At 38.8% G+C, this 19,227-nt stretch overlaps 1 protein-coding gene across 2 annotated transcripts in view; it reads right to left on the bottom strand.

Moving 5' to 3' along the window:
• The window catches only part of IFIH1 (interferon induced with helicase C domain 1), a 56,215-nt gene extending 39,277 nt beyond the window's left edge, over nucleotides 1-16,938 (bottom strand). For both annotated transcript variants that reach the window (XM_060301490.2, XM_060301492.2), the window contains exons 1-4: nucleotides 16,866-16,938; nucleotides 15,873-16,777; nucleotides 8,576-8,744; nucleotides 3,949-4,089 (exon numbers count right to left, since the gene is read on the bottom strand). In XM_060301490.2, the coding sequence (XP_060157473.1) occupies nucleotides 3,949-4,089; nucleotides 8,576-8,744; nucleotides 15,873-16,328 (766 nt within the window). In that variant the 5' untranslated portion in view covers nucleotides 16,329-16,777; nucleotides 16,866-16,938. The remainder of the gene's footprint in view (nucleotides 1-3,948; nucleotides 4,090-8,575; nucleotides 8,745-15,872; nucleotides 16,778-16,865) is intronic.
• Nucleotides 16,939-19,227: the final 2,289 nt, after the last annotated feature.

The following is a 19,227-nucleotide window of genomic DNA, read 5'->3' as shown; positions in this document are numbered from 1 at the left end:
GTAATAAGTTTCTTTCAATGCTACCTTGGTAACTGTATTTGAAATCTAAACCCAATGTACTGAAATTCAAAATAAAGATTATATATTGTAAATATCATTAAGATACACACAAAAAATTATGCAAATAAATATTACAGATTATTGAATATTATCTTATTTATTTTGATGGTTAATCCTGTAAAAGAATGCCAACGTAGGCAAAATCCTTCTACAGTTAATTTTGCAACAAAAACTTCAGTCCAAAGAACTACAATAACTTCTTTGGGTTAATGATACTTTACAAGTCATTTACATCAGTAATTCTTAGTTCCGAAGAGCAGCAAGAAAAGAAATGAATACCTGGAATGATCCACAACATCTAGCAGAAGAAGAGGCAAAGGCCTAAAGCAGAAGCACTCCATTTTCATAAATCAGATACCCTTTCTTACTGCTCTGGAAAGGACCAGAATGCATTGGACGAACCTGTTCCCAAATCCACATGAGAAGTCCAGACACCACAAGAACCTTACAGACTAGAAGACTGTTAAAGTCTGTGAATCGGATGGAGTCCTCAGATTACTGTACAGTTTGTTGTACTCTCACATGTTCTCAGACTAGCACACATTTTAATAGTCTGTACTTTTCTTTCACAGCACTTACTGTGCAGCTATATAGTGACTACCGTTTGACATGCCCATCATTTGAAAGCTCCGTGGGAGCAGAAGCCACATCTGGTTTGCTCCACCACAATATTTACAGTGCTGAACACTGAACAGTGCATGCCTGGCACATGATAGGAGTTTAATAAGATTCGTTAAATGAAAGAAGTGAAAGGAAGGGAGGGAGGGGACCCGAAGAGGGAAAAACAAACCCCTTTCTGTCCCTTAAGGCCATTATTAAGATCCAGATTTTTTTCACTTGATGCAGCTTTAAGTTTTATATTAAATAGTAAGAAAACAGATTTTTTTAAAAAGGTTTTGTCTTTAATTTTGTCCTTGTTGAGACTCAGAATGCTCCACAGATAAATAAACTACAGGCTGACAAGATGCATTAGGTTGGCAACCTTGGATGAAAAACCTTCATTTGAGATGCAGGATCAATTCCCAGCCTCAGTTCTGGCTTCAATTCTTTCCAGTGCGAATTTAGAAAATAGCCAGGAACCCACAGAGATGTCAGGTAGCCTACCAAGGAAGTTTATTAAAACGTGAAAAACCCACATTCAGGTAGTGGTTTTGGCATTCCTACGCAATCATGATTTCTGAAAGAAAGCGCAGCTGCTCAAATGAAGAAAAAAAAAAAGGTCCTCTAGAATTCAGGGTTAAAAGCTTTGCTATTCTGCACAGTAAACCTTGCTACTTAAAGTGTAGTCCAAGACCAGCAGTAGCAGCATCACCTGAGAGCAAGTGAGAAAGGCAGAATCTCAGGCTCCATACAGAACCTACCGAATCAAAATCTGCGTATCAGTAAGACCTCCACTTCCAGGGGACACATAAGCACACTAACGCTTCAGAAGTATTCCACTAAAAGAACACCTTAAACAAGGCTAAATAGCAGGCAAACTATAAAAGATCTTGATACTATTTTATGACAAAAGATTGCTATCCTGTATATTTAGCTAATTCACATAAACCAGCAAGAAGAATATAAAATACCCTAATAGAAAAATAGGCAGTTAGCAACAACAAAAAGAATGACCTTGTAAAAACATTTTTCGTTAGAAAATAATTCAAATTCAAGTAGTAAAATACCAAATTGGCAAAGTTTAAAAATAATATTACCCACTCTTATAGAATAGACTTCAGGGCAGTAAGTACTCTCCTGTACTGTTAGAGCACATGTAATTTGGTACAAGTTCCTGGAGTGAAATATAACATTAAGTATCAAATGTCTTAAAACTGTAGAAATCATTGATCCAGAAATTTCAATTATGTAATATGTTTTTAAGAATTAAACTGGGTGGGGTAGGAATGGATTGGGAGTTTGGGGTTAGCAGATGCAAACTGTTATATAGAGGATGGATAAACAACAAGGTCCTACTGTGTAGCACAGAGAACTATAGTCAATATCCTGTTATAAACCATAATGTGAAAAAGCATGTATATATATAACTGAATTACTTTGCTGTAGAGCAGAAATTAACACAACATTGTAAATCAACTATACTTCAATAAAATAAATTTTAAAAATTAAAAATAAATTTAAAAAGAATTAAACTGAGACATAAATATGAAGACAGTTATGCAGCATTATTCATGATGTAGAAATTTGGAAACATCCTACATGTTCAACAGTTGGTTAATTAATCACAAAGCATCCAATGGATAGAATTATTATTCAATTGTTAAAAACCATGCTGTAGAAGAACATCTAATGAATTCAGGAGAAATGCCATTATATATAAACATCCAGGTATGTAAACAAAACGGGATACCCAAATGTGAAGAGTAATATATCTTACTGTAAAAATGTGCGCGACTTTTTCTTTGTAGGTTTCTATGTTTTCCAAATCTCCTGCAATGCAGCTATATTACTTTTCTGAGTCGAAAATAGTATACTTTGTAATAGTGTGATGGAGTCAGCTCATATAGCACAAGAACAATTGTTAAATTTTCTAGAATTTCATGAGCCAGTTGTTAATGTTAAGTGCAGGCAATTTTAAAAATTAAATTATATGGACTTACTAAAAAAATTATATTAAAACAAAGGTAAGGAATACTTAAAACTCATCAATTTCTAATCATTTTACTAGATTTTACAATCATCAATGATGTTGAGGCTATTTAAGCCTATTGTTTCCGTATAATGGAAATGGCAAATAGTGGTGCGCTACTGCACATCTCTTCCTGACTTAGTGTTCGGTGACATTATGTGGGCACTTGAAAGTAGCCTTAGTGGGAGTATTTACACCATGAAGATTGGCATATGCTACAAATCAGGGATTTTTTCTTTTCCTCCGAGAGCCACTTGGTAAACATTTACCAGCACACCAGACTTCAACCTGACTATTTCTAGTGAAAAATGAATGTGGCCATTTGGGGGACAGAGGGAAGGAGAGAAGGATTCTCCTATTATGAGCAAATTAGGGAGGGGAAATAATTAAATTAGTTTGATTCTTCCAGGGCTGTTTCATATCTAAAAGGCGGACATGGTGGATCTAGTACCCACACCAATTAGTTACTGAAATTCAAACCAACTCCTGTTTAGCACTCATTCATCTTCTTTTCTAAAGCCTTGGTTTTGATCTCTATAACCCAGTTGAACCTCTCTGTGACACGCCAGTCTGTAAAAAGGGGAAAACGTAATGGCCTCATTTAATTCTCAGAAATTTGAATGAGTCAAACTAATTCATGGGGACTACCCTGGTGGTCCAGTGAGTAAGACTCCATGCTCTCAATGCAGGGGCCTGGGTTCGATCTCTGGTCGGGGAACTAGATCCCGCATGCTGCAACTAAGAGTTCACATGTTGCAACTAAGAAGCCCACATGCCACAACTAAGAAGTCGCATGCCACAACTAAAAGATCCCACGTGCTGTAACGAAGATCCCGCGTGCCACAGCTAAGACCCGGTACAGCCAAAATAGATAAATAAATAAATAAATCTTTTTTAAAAAAAAACCACTAATTCATGTATTTGAAAGTACTTCGAAAATCATGAAATGCAGGACTTGCTTATGATATTTACCACATGACAAGGACCGTGGATATCTTATAAAATAAAATTAGAACCCAGTGTGCTCATGTTCGTAACATATTAATATTGCATTAGTTTTAAAACATTTTTAGACACAAAGAGCAATTATTTTCATTTAATCTCCTCCAGAAATATTATTTTAACATAAATACTCACAAAACCCCAAAGCCCCAAATTTCTCCCTCTGTTTAATAAATCCTAATGTCATCAATGCAGCAACTGATTTTTCCAGAAGTAGTTAATTAGTGCATGTAAAAGTATGTGTGTGTCCCAAGTACCTGAAGCTACAGAAGAATCTGCAAAAGACGGTTCCAATGAATTATTCTCTATGTCCCAGGCCTCCAGACTGGGCTGATCTGTGGCTAAAAGGAGGGGCTCCTTGACCTCAGGACCATCTTCTGGTGATAGATTCTCAGACTCTGTGAATAAAAGTATTAGAATATAAATAATAGTGCCATGCAAGTTTTTATACAATATACATAACTGTCATTGTTATTTTGAAAACAGAATAGGGGTTCCTAATAGAGATTAACCTGAATATACTTAAATACTTTGAAATTCTAAACAGAATGTAAATTGTATTGCAATGCAAGTTTTTATACAATATAAAGAGCTGTTATTTTTATTTTGAAAACCAAGTGGGGTCCCTAGTAGAGATCTGCCTAAATATACTACAATACTTTGACATTTTGTAAGGCTTGGAACATGTTTTTATGTTGTGACAAAGTATTTTTATTTTTTTATATGAACACAGTGAGTAAGTCTTTTGTGATGACTAAATTTTATCTAAAAAGCCAATATAATAAGTATTATGCTAATCATAAGTGTGACGATTTCCTATCTGACCATCAACTTTAGGAAGTAAGCCCCTTGTTCAGTGATACAAAGTCACATGTAAGGCTGCATTAATGAAAATGCAAACTTGGTGGTAGTTTTTCTTCAGCTTGTGCTCTAGCCTTTTTGTTCTCTCACTGCGTGTTCTACACGAGATGTACATATGCTTTAATGTCAGCCTACATTCATGTATTCTGAATTTCTGGAGATTTTTTTTAGAAATTTAATGAAATATTCTGAATCCTTCCTTTCTCCTTCCCACCATTTCTTCCACCTAACATTTTTTTTTCTTCAGCCAACATGTATTGAGTGTTTTCTTAAGACTTTTGAAAGAAAGTTACAAAGAAAGGCAAGAGTTTCTGCCCTTCTGAAGTACAATGTGTCAGAGACTGATACCATAAAGAAAATTTCTTAAAGTATCATTTTCGATTAACCCATCTTAAAGAATAAAGAGAAAATGTGTGTTGTGTATGGAGAATTTCCTGAAGAAAACTGTTCTGACTTTGGAGTTTGTCTTTAGACAAGATGATTTTATAATATTTGTAGGTACATATTAAGTATGTTTGGGGTTTATAATAATAATAGACAATTTATTTTGTGCTTTACAAATGTTAAATCTTTTAACCCTCAAAATAATCCTGGGTAATCAGTAATATTATTTCACAGAGGAGTAAACTGAGGCACAGAGAGGGCAAGTACCCGGTGAAAGTCACACATCCAGGGACATGAAGGAGCCAGGACTCATTAAGTGTCAGGATCCAGAGCCCAGGCCCCTGTGTTAGTCAGCATGGGCCAACATGATAAAGTACCATAGATTGAGTGACTTAAGTCACAGAAAAGTATTTTCTCACAGTTCTAGAAATAGGAAGTCCACGGTCAATGTGTCAGCAGGTTGGTGTCTGGTGAGAGCATGTTCCTGAGGTTGCAGAATGTCACCTTCTCACTGTGAACTCACATGGTGGGGAGAGAGAAAGAGACAGAGATCTCTCTTCCTCTTCGTATAAGGCCTCAGTCCTATCAGATTGGGACCCAACCTCTGGATCTCATTTAACCTTAATTACCTCCTAAAGACCTAGCTCCAGATACAGTCACATTGGGGGTTAAGGCTTCAATATATGAATTTGGTGGCAGGGGGGCTCGATTCCATCCACAGCAGCTCCTACCACAGCTAACTTTGAATAATGACAGCTAACTTTGTTCTGGGCATCAAGACCTGCTAGAAAAATGGTTAGATTCCCTTAATAATATGTACAGGTTAGCAAACAATATTTAAATTCCTGACTCCCTTGATTGGATTTTCAGTGGAGGACATGAGAAGTAAGCCCTACTTATTTGGAATGAGTTGGTCAGAAGCACCCTGACTGCTGGTAGGGGTAGTGAGAGTGTAAGGGTGCTGAGTCCCAGAAGGGGATTGCATCTTCCATCCAACCTTCAAAAGAAGCTTAGAAATCCCTTTCTACTGGGCTCCCTGTCTTTGTAAGAGCCCACATATCTGGGGTAACAGCCATCATCACCCACTTTGGTTGAAAGAAGGAAAAGCCCCAAATGTAAGAGGATCCTGTCAGGGGACCAGGGAGGGCGAAAAGGATGATGGATAATTGGTGCCACTTTTTTCTTTTCAGGAGGGCTTTATCCCTTTTATAAAGTGTTTGGCCTTGGCCAGCCGACATCATGTGCACAGGCTAGGAGAGTTTGGATAAACTAGTCCCCAAGCCATTCTGAAACAGACATGTAAAGACTTAATCATAATACGAAGTTATGGCATATTATAAGGAAAGTAAAGAGGAAGGAATGTGAACATTAGATGAGGTATATGATGAGGTGTGTTATTATACAGGTATTACGTGTATATATACTTTACCTAGGATTGCTATCGTTCAAAGCATTAGAATTTGAAAAATCGCATTAGCGTCCAACAAGGCACCTTGTAAAGTGGAACTTAAAAATATCTTAGAAAGAAATATGTTGTATGTAACTTGTTGCTCCGCTCCCCCCCAACAAAAAAAAGACAGAAATATGGCGAGACGTTGCCTATGTCAGGAGAAGCTAGAAGACACTTAGAGTTGATCTTTTAGACTTTTTCCTAAACTAGTACACAACTGTAAAATGGGTAAGTACCCTCTACTTTGGGGGAAGGATATAACAAGGTCTTTTGTGATCTGCAAGGCTGCTCTTTCTAATATCCCTCGATACACTGAGGCCAAAATTTCCCAGGGAACAAAAAAATTGAGACTGCAGTCATTTCCCTTTGAAGTTCAAGTCCTAGGGTGTTTGTCATGGATGGAAATGGTCGCACAAGGTCTTGAAAGGGAACTCATCATGAGAAGGTGTGATCTGCACTGGGGTCCAGCTCATCCTTGAGGTATGTAGGAGAAATCTGGCCCCATTATTGTATGTAAGTTTGGCCTGAAGTCCCTTTAGAATTAGCAAACTGGCATTAGAGTTACATTGTGGAAATAATAGCTGGGCCATAATATATAAACGCAAAAGAACCCATAATCTTGATGTTGCAAGCAAGTGGCACCACTGAGCCCATTCCAGAGAACTGAAGCAAAATCAAGGTGCTTCTACTGAGAGGGATTTTTTTTTAAATACAGTTACACTTTGCTGTGGAAATAGAAACAATGACAGTAGAAACTGGGGGACCTGCTAGTGGACAGATCATGGAATTACTGCTTGGTTTTTGAAAGCTGGATTAACCACATTTGGCTGAATAAATCCCCCTCAAATCCCTAGATAATCTCAAAAAGGGGAGCCTCTTGAGCTTTTCACTTTTTGGCCATCCCAAACATATGACACCATACAGCATTTGCTTTGGGCTGAAGCAAGAAGACCTTCCCTAAACATGGATTACACTTCACTCCCCATGATTCATTTACACACAGGTCCATTAATACTATTTTGTAATTCTTCTGGGCTTTTCAATATTTCATAGTAAAAATATTTGTGTGTGTTTATGTTTGTCTCTCTCGCTATATATACATATACACACACATACGTACACACTGTTGTGTGTATGTGTATATATACACTAGATATATATACACACAGGTATATATGTGTATATATATCTGTGTGTATTTCTAACCACTGAGCAAAATTAAGCTATTTCATAAATAATACAGCATAAAATCACAATATGCTGTTTACTCTAATAATTTAGTAACTATCTGTTTTTCTTTTGCATAAGTAACTTAGAAAATTGATCACTGTGTTTTTTATTCCATTAGGAAGTGTGGTTTATGGGAATGGGGACTTTGTATGTCTCATTTAAATCCATATCCCCAGCACCTAGAACAGTGTCTGGTACTCATTACATGTTGATTGAATGACTGACTGAATAAAAGAAGTGAAGTAAGCTTGAAATGATTATAATCATTTAAATTATATATAATTGTGAATAAATTATACCAATTATAAGTTGGTAATCATTCATTACCAATTAAACTTCAATTTGTCTTACATATGATATTTTTAAAACCACAGGAAACATACTCTGTAAAGAAAAATAAGATGGCAGATTATATTAGATTTACAAATGATATATGTGAAAGAGCTCTAGAATGTTATTTTTATTATTATAATTGAATACTTTTAAAAACTCACAGAAAGGAACACTGTGATATGTTAGCAATTACAGACCTTTTATCAAATGTTTAATAAATTCCTTAAAAATTTATATAAATGTCCAGAAGACTATGCAGCAGTTGTAATAATCATTAAGATATTTTCTTCCAATTTATTTGTCTAGGCAATGTTAAAATTATCTTGATAAAAATCTCAGACAATCACTTTGTTTCCAAAATAAGATGGGAAATGGAAAACATGTCGGACAAGGAGTCAGCTGCCAATATTCCAGCCCAGCTTGCTGAGTGCTGTGGTCTTTGGAAGGTTCATCTTTTCCCAAGCAGCAGTTTCCTCATTTGTAAAACGAAGAAAACATACCTCTCAAAATCGCTTGAAATTTTGATTCTAAATACCCTAGTATTTGGCACTGTGTCTACAGGTTTCATTAAACTCTCAGTCACTAGGCGAAACGCAAAAACCCTTCCTTTGTGGAATTAGCAATACCTGCATTGCTTTCATAGCAATCAGTGCCTGTTAACTCCTGGGCAAGCGCATCGTTTCCTGTTTCCCTCAGCACAGTCACAAACGTAGAAAACCAGTTTTCTTTCTGCACGATCCTTTTCAGTAGCTCTCTTACCCCTGCTTCATTTCCATTATTTTCTGCAGCAGAAACCTGTTTTAAGAGAAAAGTAGAATTAAAGAAGTCCAACTATCTTATGAATAAATTTAAACAGGAACTAGCCTTTAGAAAAATTGCACAATTAAGCATATGTATAAAGGCTCATATTCAAATACTAAAGAAAACAGCAATACCGCTTACAGAAATATTGGATTCTAGGGGGAAAAAAATCCCTGGGCCAATCCCCCTTTTAAATATACACTATTTTTTTAAGCTATTGAGATATTCAAAGCTGACACTTAGGAAACATGTTTTACCTCCGCCATTCTGAATAAGGGGTGCAAAAGAAGGCGTCTTTAATTTCTAGCCATGTTACGTCTATTTGCATCAATTTCTTTCTGTATATCTGGGGCTTGCTGTATCTTTTCAACCCATGGAGTCTATAAACAGGAAATCAAACATTTCTTATCCGACCTCTCTTTCTTCACTATTACCACTATGGAATAAGTAATTACTATCAGACATTTATATTCTTTAATATTTGTATTATTTATTACTGCTATAATATATTTTTTAAAAAATTTGTATTTACTTAACATTATAAGACATTTATTTCTATATTCCTTTTTTTAAGTATTGGGCAGAAGCATTTCTATATCCATTCATTACTATTTTTAACCTTCATTTAATTTCTCCTTTAGATTAATCTAGTAAATCTTTTTAAATGTGAATCATTTGTGTAATCCTTATTACAGTGCATCTCCCCAGTTCTTAATACAGCACCAAACATTTGGAGAAAAGATCACATTTAGACCAGAAAGAAATTAGGCAGGACACCATCAACTTGCTGGGCCATTAGTCAAGCCACTTCCTCTCCAGACCTCAGTTTCTACATGTGTAAAATGAAGCAACTGAAATAAAATTACAGCATTTGTCCATCCTAGCTGCATGTTAGAATCACCTGAGGAGCTTTAGAAAATACTGATGTCTGAAATCTACCCCCAGAGATTCTGATTTGTCCATGGGGGGAAACCAGAAACTTTTTTCAAAAGCACCTCTTGATTCTAATCAGCAGCTTAGGTAAGAAGTACTAACTTACATACTCTCAGAAGTCTTTCTCAACATTTGCCCATCTTCTACATGTATAATATGGACTATTCAGCTAGATTAATTGTTTCCTACAAATTTGTGTATTTTCTAGTCCTATAAATATATCCAATAACCATTTAATTTCAGGAATTCACATTTTTGGAACAATGTCTGGTACAAATTCAGTGTTTATTATTATGATGACTGGGAAAACATCTATCTTTACAAACATTTCACCAGCAGACACTACTTAGTACAAGATTATACCACATGATTTCTACCCAAAGAATATGTTCGTTTCATCAGCTAATAGATAATTATGTTATTATACATGTTTTGCATATATCAACCCAACAACTCTGAAGAAGATACCGATATTAACCCATTTTACAGATCAGAAATCCAAGGCTCAGAGAAGTCCAGTTACCTCTCTAAGGCCACAAAGCTAGTAAATGGCAGAGGTAGAATTAGATCCCAGGCATTGGCTTCAGAGGCTGAATACTGCCTTACTGAGCTGTAATTATAGCTGGTAATTGTCTCCAATTTTAAGTTCATTTTCTGACAAGAAGTGGTTAAAATGACTACTTGACTTAATAAAATTTAGGCGATTTCAGTCCATCTCCCCCACAGCATTTCTAAGCAGATTCTTGCTCATTTCCTACTTTTCTTTAATTTTGTTAATTTTCTAGTGGAAATCCTTTGTCTTCTCTGATGTTTGTAACATCTCTATTACCTGCTAATTTAAGCAGTAGTCTCTAAAGATGCTAAATGAGACTGGTTTGAGCACCTTATTTTAACTCGACCATTTCCATTTTTAATTATCTCAGCCTTTTATCAGCTTTAAACTCATTCCACAGAAGTAGTAATCAGAAAGCATTTCTCTAAAATGAACAAGTGAAGCACTGTAATAAAGACTTATACTTAAAAACCTAAGCATATTATATCCACTAAATTTTCTTTGACAATTAACCAGTTAGTCGATCTTTACTGTAGAATTGTATTTGTCAAGCTTGCTTTGTCCTTACTGAGTTCAGGCATTTGAGAATCATTATGCCATTATTTCCTGCAAGTATTTTTATTATTTGAATGTGGAACTACATATATAATACCCGTGCAATTTTAGCAGGGTCATCAAGATTCTGAATTTTTAAGAAATCTTCCTAGTTCCTTCCTGCTAGAAAGTACATCAATTCCCTTTAAAGCAATCACACAATGTTTTTTACTTAAATTTGTTCTCCTATATATAAGATCCCAATAGGGCTTCCCTGGTGGCGCAGTGGTTGAGAGTCTGCCTGCCCATGCAGGGGACGCGGGTTCGTGCCCCGGTCCGGGAAGATCCCACATGCCGCGGAGCGGCTGGGCCCGTGAGCCATGGCCGCTGAGCCTGCGCGTCCGGAGCCTGTGCTCCGCAACGGGAGAGGCCACAACAGTGAGAGGCCCGCGTACCTCAAAAAAAAAAAAAAAAAAAAAAAAAAAATCCCAATATATACACTTGATTACTGAAATTCTTGGGAAATGAATATTTAGACTTGAGCCTGAAACAGGACATATAATGATTCCCACTCATGTTCCTTCCCCACTGAATGTATTCTCTGAATATGAAGTTAAAAATGTCTATGGATACATTGTTAACTAATTTATAGAGTGTAAAATAAATATGAGTTTGTGGGTAATACAGTTCAATGCTTTCATATCCTGAATTCTTTTTTTTTTTTTTTTTTTTGCGGTACGCGGGCCTCTCACTGCTGTGGCCTCTCCCGTTGCGGAGCACAGGCTCCGGACGCGCAGGCTCAGCGGCCATGGCTCACGGGCTCAGCCGCTCCGCGGCATGTAGGATCTTCATGGACTGGGGCACGAACCCATGTCCCCTGCATCGGCAGGCGGACTCTCAACCACTGCGCCACCAGGGAAGCTCCCTGAATTCTTTGATCTATGTTTTTTCTAACAGAAATCAGTAGAGAAACCAAAGATATTTCGTTTAAGCACTGGCTTGCCAACACAATTGTAAGTTAGATAAAAATGCTTTCTTCCCCCTCAGAACAACCGTAGATAGCTATTTAAATATAATGGTGACCTTTTAATATAGCAGAGCTCAACCCTCAGTACCAGTAAATCAGGAAGCAAAACTCTTACGTTAAAAACAAAGAATTTTTAAAGAACAAGTTCCCTCCAAAAGTTAATGTCTTTCTGAATGACTATGTATTGTCACAATGACATAACTAATTTCTTATTTGTACTTTTTGTTGCTAATAAAATTCTTACCCATCCTAATTTACCTGACATTACAATGAGCTAGAAGAAGATTAACTCTAATACTCAACTTCATGTAGATGGAACTGGAGGGTTTCTAGTTGGACTGGTGATATTATCTGCTGTTCTACTGTGTAAATGAAAGGTACCGAGTGTCTTCTAGGACTATAGATGTTTGATGCTTTGAACTGGGCAGGGCTGAAACATGCAGCTTACTTAATCTGTTCAAATTGATATTAAGACAGTGTGGAGGGGCTTCCCTGGTGGTGCAGTGGTTAAGAATCCGCCTGCCAATGCAAGGGACACGGGTTCGAGCCCTGGTCCAGGAAGATCCCACGTGCCGCAGAGCAACTAACACCATGTGCCACAACTACTGAGCCTGGGCTCTAGAGCCCGTGAGCCACAACTACTGAGCTTGTGTGCCACAACTACTGAAGCCGGCGTACCTAGAGCCCTTGCTCTGCAACAAAAAGAGAAGCCACTGCAGTGAGATGCCCGCGCACCACAATGAAGAGTAGGTCCCGCCTGAGGCAACTAGAGAATGCCTGCACAGCAACGAAGACCCAACACAGCCAAAAATAAATAAATGAATAAACAAATTAATTAATTTTTTAAAAAAACACTATAGAAATGTTTACATGATCCACAGTTCGTGGCTGTCTAAGTCATGGATGTGCTACGATGTCACTTAGCATCCTAAATAGAAGCAGGCCAGTACAGGGACACCCCCTTGCTGTTAGGGAGCATCTATTATAATGATCTATAAAGTGATTCTTGTATTTATTGCTGAGTCCTCAGTGTTTGCAATAGTGCCTCACATATACTAGACATTCTTTAATTATTTGTTAGAAGAATGAACACTGATCAACACCGCATAGTAAACTCCGTGAAAGCACAGACAGTATTTGTGTTATTCTCCAATCATTTCAGCACTAGCATGGTGTCTGATGCAAGGTGCCGCTCCATAAATTTAAACCGAATGAATGAATAATCAGTGGATTAAATTTCTTTGGGTACCTGCTGGTCACAAAACTAAATCTAGGATCATGTTTTTAGAAGTGCTTATGTAAGAGGGGCAGGGATTGGGAGGTGGAGGTGAGAATCCAAGACCAAGTAGAAAGTGTCAACCGGAAAACAGGAAAAGCATTAAAATAAAATGTTTTTTAGAAGTTCTGATTTCTTAGTTAAATGCTATTTTAAGGTGTCAAAAAAGCAGATTTGGAGATCTTATATTCGTCATCCACCCATCCATTCCCCAATGCCTGGCAAGGCAATTCATTACTCCAAGTGTTTTCATTTCTTATTCCAGACAATTCCTTGAAAATAAATCCAATCAATCAACACTTATTAAGCACCAATATTATACTTAGTCCTAACTGGGTTCTGGTTTCATCCTTAGATGAAAAACATTGTTTCTCCCTCAAATCAGAGTTTAATCCAGGGACTTTAGGAGGCAGATCTCAATTTCAACATGGGGTATTTACCTAAATCCCTGAAACTTTAAATTCACAAGGAAATGTGACCAAATAAATAATAGAAGTCACATCATAACCAAACAGCTCTTTCTTATTTATAAAGCCTTTTCATAAACACTATTTCTCACTCATGTTCAATAAAATACTGTGAATGAGACAGGAAATTATTATTATGTCCATTTTCATGGGTACACTTAGGATCAGGAAACAAATAATGTAGTCCAAAGTAACGCAGATGGTAAGAAACAGAGATAGATCTCAAATCCAGGTCTTGCCATTCCAAATTCCCATGCTTTCCCCACTACACTTTGCTGTTATACGATAAACATTCCTCAAGGACCCCATATCAACATGCTGTGGATTCTTCTAAACCTAGTGGTGCCTTTCCATCATCCGCCATTGATTCCTTTTGAGACTGATGGTACCTGTAAAATGACGTGTACAAAAACTATTCCAAAGTTTCACGCAGACACTATTGCTCCTTTGAAAGCCTCAGATACATAGCTCCTCTAGCTTTCAGGGCCTCCTTTGAAATACGACTCTGAGGGAGAATTTGGGTTGCTTTGGCCTTAACTGCTACCACTACACAAATGTCCCTTTACTCTATATCTTCTTTGTGTCAAATCCCTTGCATTCCTGCTAGCTGCCTCCAAGCTTGCCAGAATCAAGAACTTGGATAAAAACTAGCTGGCAGAAATTCAATCCAGGCAAGACAAAAGTGATGCTGATAGGCAGACATATTTAGAGTAAATAAGGAGAAGTGCTGTTTCGCTGGCAATCGGGACATCGTACCCACTAAACATAAACAGCTTTGTGGTGTTACTGGACTCTGTTGCTTCTGGACTTCCTAACAGCTACTGTGGCTGGAAATGCCATCTTCCATCTCCAGCTGGCTTGAAGGCTGCATACTGTCTTCCAAATTAAGTTTCTGCCACAGTGATGTACACATTTGTCATATCCAGCTGGACTACTATAATGCGTTCTAGCTGGTTCTCAATACACAAAACTACATAAACGTTACCGACAACAGTGTAATGTAATTTACTAGTTGGGAAAACCAGTCCTCAGAATTAGATGCATGCTTGGGTCTTTGGACAGGCCCTATGGCTGTCAAGAGGACGAAGGAGTATTAACTTCAGTCACTAAAGACCAAGTCACATCATAGGCTGATACAAGTCCCGTGCCCAGAACTTTGTAACAAGGATACAAACAGTTGATGAATTAAAAAGAAAGAGAGAAAGAAAGTGTCAAAAATCATAGCATGTTAGACTTTGACCCTCAAAATGGGTTTATTTGCCTACATGCCTTTCAAAATAAGACTTTTGACGCACACCCTGAGTAAGTCAGATTTAAATAGGTAAGCATTTCTATACTCCACAGGACATCCTCACTCATTGAAAAACAATGAACAATAAAACATTAAGTGTAAAGTCACCTGTAAAATCCATCCTGTCAAAATGCCACGTAAAAAGTCCACTATTCTTTTATTAATATGAAAAACTGCAACTAGCAACATATTTTTTCAGTTAATTATCTCCAATTTTTGATTCCCAGAGAGTTGAAACTTTGAGTAAAGAAAAAAAAAAAGTGTGTGTGTACTATGTAGTTTCCCCATTTGGACCAAAATTAAATGGTATAGTGCATAATATAGGCCAGAGATTGGCAAATGTTTTGTTTAAAGCCCAGATAATAAATATTTTAGGCTTTGTGGGCTATACGTCTCCGTACAAATGCTCTTAAAGCGCAAGCGCAATCATAGCATGTAAATGAATGAGCACTGGCTGTGTTCCAAGAAAACTTTCTTTATGAACTGAAAATTTAAACACCATTCTTAGCTTTCGGGCTGGATTTAGCCCATGGATCATGGTTTGCTGATCCCTGTTCTATGGAACTTTATAAAATAAGACATAAAATTTCACACCATCAGGAACTAAATCCCTAGCTCTGCTAATGTCTTCCTGGGAGAACTTCGGCAAGTTATTTAAACTGCCTCAGTCTTCTCACCTGTAAAACGGCACAGTTAATAACATAAAAAAACCTCAATAGATTATTGCGAGCATGAACTCTGATAATACATTTTGCAAATGATACTAATTGCACACAGTAGGTGTTTAATAAATGTTGTCTATTAGCATACATTATTATTCTAAAGTTAACTCCTCTTTAGTTTATTTCAGTGAAAGAATTAGAAAAGTAGACGTTTTCAAAATTATGTTTTCAAAAGCCTAGATATTCTCTTCTCAAGGAGGGATCCAAATTTACCAAAAGATATCAAAGAACATTTGGAATGGGGCAAATGGAGGAACAACCCCGAGTTGCAATACCTGTATCTGCCTACAAGTCCAGCTCCATTTGAACTGACACCTACCCGATTTCTGTCTTCAACTGTCAACAGCTCTTCCATCACACATCTATCCAAGACATCTGTAACCAGAAGCTTGTCCACCAGTGTGGGCTGAAGGAGGTTCAGCAATTGGAGACACTCATCGTGAGCATTCTCAAAGGATGGAGAGGGCAAGTCTGTGAGCTCAGGGTTCACGTAGCGGGCGGCTAAGGGGTTGCCTGCTAGCCGGAGGGCGTCCACAAACATCCTAGTCCAGCCGAGGGGCCAGGCCCCCTTCTCCAAGGTGTTCAGAAGCAGATCAGCTGCCTGCATGTTCCCGGTTGTGGCGGCCGTCCTCTGAATCTGCTCTTTCACGTCTGCAGGTAGAAAGGTCAGGTAGTCCAGTACTGGCTCCACCTGGATGTACATTTTCACTCGGGCCCTGAAACACGAAATGAGATAGCAGAAATTCTTGTCTGCGGAATACCCATCCGACGACATCTTTCCTTCTCAGAGGTCGGAGAAGATTCTCCCCAATAGACGGACAAGTTGCTGTTCTCAGCTCAGCGGATGAGATGTGTGGCCCGCTGCTTTGGAGCGGCAGGGTCTGCAGCGATGCTCCTGGCAACGACGGGGTTGCCTGCACGACGCCCAGGTGGGCGCGCGAGGGCGCGGTCGCACCTGGGCAGGTAGGCAGGACGCGGCGGCGGCGGCGGCGGCGGCGGGCGCTCGCAGGGGCTGGGGACCGGTGCGCCTCGTCTGCGCACTGGGGTGGAAGCTTCTGGGCCAGCTTTCCGCCAGGCAGTTTTATAGTTTGCCTGATTACGGTTTCTGTTTCGATTCTCTTCTTCAGGACTTTCCACACGTAATCCGCCGGGCGGGGAGTGTCTGGTCTGGGAGGAGCCACCCTTTGGTCGGTTCCGGTATGCACAGTCCTTCGGTCAAGGGCCCTGTGGGAAAAAGAAAAAGAAAGGGAATTCTCTCTTCCAGCGAGTAAGACAGCAGCGCTCCAGCAATGCCAGCGGGTATTTCGTCTACCTTGCAGGGTTCGGCCTTAAAATTCAGACTTCTTTCCCAGGGCCGTCTCACATCACCCCTCGTCAGCTAAGATGTGGAGGGGGTGCAAGCGCGTGACTGGGGGCTTCCCAGCCCAGAGGGGAAGAGAAACTGCCACAGACCCTGATGTCAGCAGCAAGGTGTTAGCCTTGGCTGGTGAATGCAGGCAGCCCCTGGCCGCGCCTGAGTGGTAAGATTACAGGGGACAGGCAGAGAGATGAAGCTAAGAAGACATCTTTTCAGAGATGTGTTAAGCCCAGAACCCCAGGATGAAGTGACCGCTGTACCCTTTCCAGAACAAACCTGCCCTTCTGTGGGTCCCCAAGAAGTAACTCTTTGGGAATTTGTGGGTGGGTATGCAAAAGAGCAAGTAATGATAAGCAATTAACTGTATCGCCTCATGCATAGATAGTAGTATTTATTTGGCTTTGACCAAGGCCTGGTGACAGATGCTGAAGGACTTGAACCGACAACTCAGCTTAGGAGGAAGCCAAGACTGAGGGTTTCCCATCACCCAGTATGTAAGTTCCCCATATTCTTTAATATACAACTTTCCTTTAATAAAACAAAACAAAATCCCCAACAACTTATTTTTGATGTAGCTGCCATTCTTTTCTTGGATTCAATACAGCAAGTTTTGGCTGAAGCAGCTAGGAACTTAATTAGCAACTAATGTACCAACTTGTAGTAAACATCAACATTTGTCTATGTCATGAGGGAAGAGACACCCACACTGAGAAGTGGCAGCTTTGGTTCGGCACAGAAGCCACATAAATGTGAGTCCTTCACGTGGCTACTCATTCAGGTGTTCTGCAACCCTGGATGACTGTGGGTGGTAGCTTATCTGCTTCATAATGAGAACCTCATGGTCCAGAATTATATGGAGGAGGAAGGGGTCATTTAGGCTGTCAAAAAGATATATTTAGGAAAAGGAATCTGCTAGCAATGCACATTCAATGAAGTTTGGATAGGCCAGGGAAGCTTGGTGGAGTTTTGGACTGGATAAGTGAAACACAGAATCTTTGTATTTACCGGAGGCATAGAAAATACCCAATTGAGTACTTTGTAGCTGTCGTCTTATATTATTTGCTAATTATATTATGTAGCTAAGCCTTTTTTCTTCCCCAAGGATTGTAAGCTGCTTGAAGAAAGGACATATTTACACAGGACCAGTACAATACTCTACAAATAGTAGGCCCTTGCTGATTTTCCCCCTGAATGGGAATTTTATTTGCCTTGACCCGGCAGCTGGCTTAATGTCAAACACACAGTGAAAGTTGTTGAAGTGAAATAGAACCTTGGCCTTGCAGGTGAGCCTGATTTATGCTATTCTTTGCTGTTTCTTCATAAAATATTACCATATCTTTATTTACTTTGGAGACTTTATCTTGTAGGTAGAAGATAACCACATTAGACATTTCTACAGAAGTATTCAAATTATCAATTTTAGTTATGTGTCTACAAAGATATCTGTTAGGGCTATTAAAGTCCCCCTCACCCCCTCAGGTGCTGGCAGGTTTTATTCAGTATGTTAAAGCAAGAACAAACAAACAAACAAACCAAAAAACGTTCTGTCCCCTGTTACTCATCTGTCCGTCCTTTAGTTTCAAACATTGGGGAATAAAAAGGGGTTGCTTATTAAATATGGGGAAATAATGACATCTTCTTAACACCACAGAATTGCTGTCCTGGTGAAAGAGGGTCAAAAGTGGAAGTTTAAATGTTTGGTATTTAGATTATATCATTCATTCAATCACTTAAAAAATTGTTATTAAGAACCTACTATGTGGGGCTTCCCTGGTGGCACTTAAGAATCTGCCTGCCAATGCAGGAGACATGGGTTCGAGCCCTGGTCCGGGAAGATCCCACATGCCGCGGAGCAACTAAGCCTAAGCCCATGTGCCACAACTACTGAGCCTGTGTACCACAACTACTGAAGCCTGCGCACCTAGAGCCCGTGCTCCACAGCAAGAGAAGCCACCGCAATGAGAAGCCCTCACACTGCCAACGAAGAGTAGTCCCCACTCACTGCAACTAGAGAAAGCCCGCGCACAGCAACGAAGACCCAAAGCAGCCAAAAAATAAATTAACTAAGTAAATCTATTTTTTTAAAAAAGAACCTACTATGTGACCAGTGTTGCTCTAGGAGCAGTTTATAAAACTAAACAAAGTTCCTACTTTTATGGGTCTGACATTCTAATGGGAGTGGGAAGACAGAAAATAAATAATAACTAGAAAATATACAGTGTGCCAGGTGAGGATAAGTGCTATGAGGACTCTGGTAAGATCTAGCTAATAATGCACATTGCAATTTCACTGGTTGATTTTTCATATAGATGCCCTC

Source organism: Globicephala melas, chromosome 7 (assembly GCF_963455315.2).
Source record: "Globicephala melas chromosome 7, mGloMel1.2, whole genome shotgun sequence".
Classification (NCBI taxonomy): domain Eukaryota; kingdom Metazoa; phylum Chordata; class Mammalia; order Artiodactyla; family Delphinidae; genus Globicephala; species Globicephala melas.
This window is presented reverse-complemented; position numbering and strand designations above follow the sequence as displayed.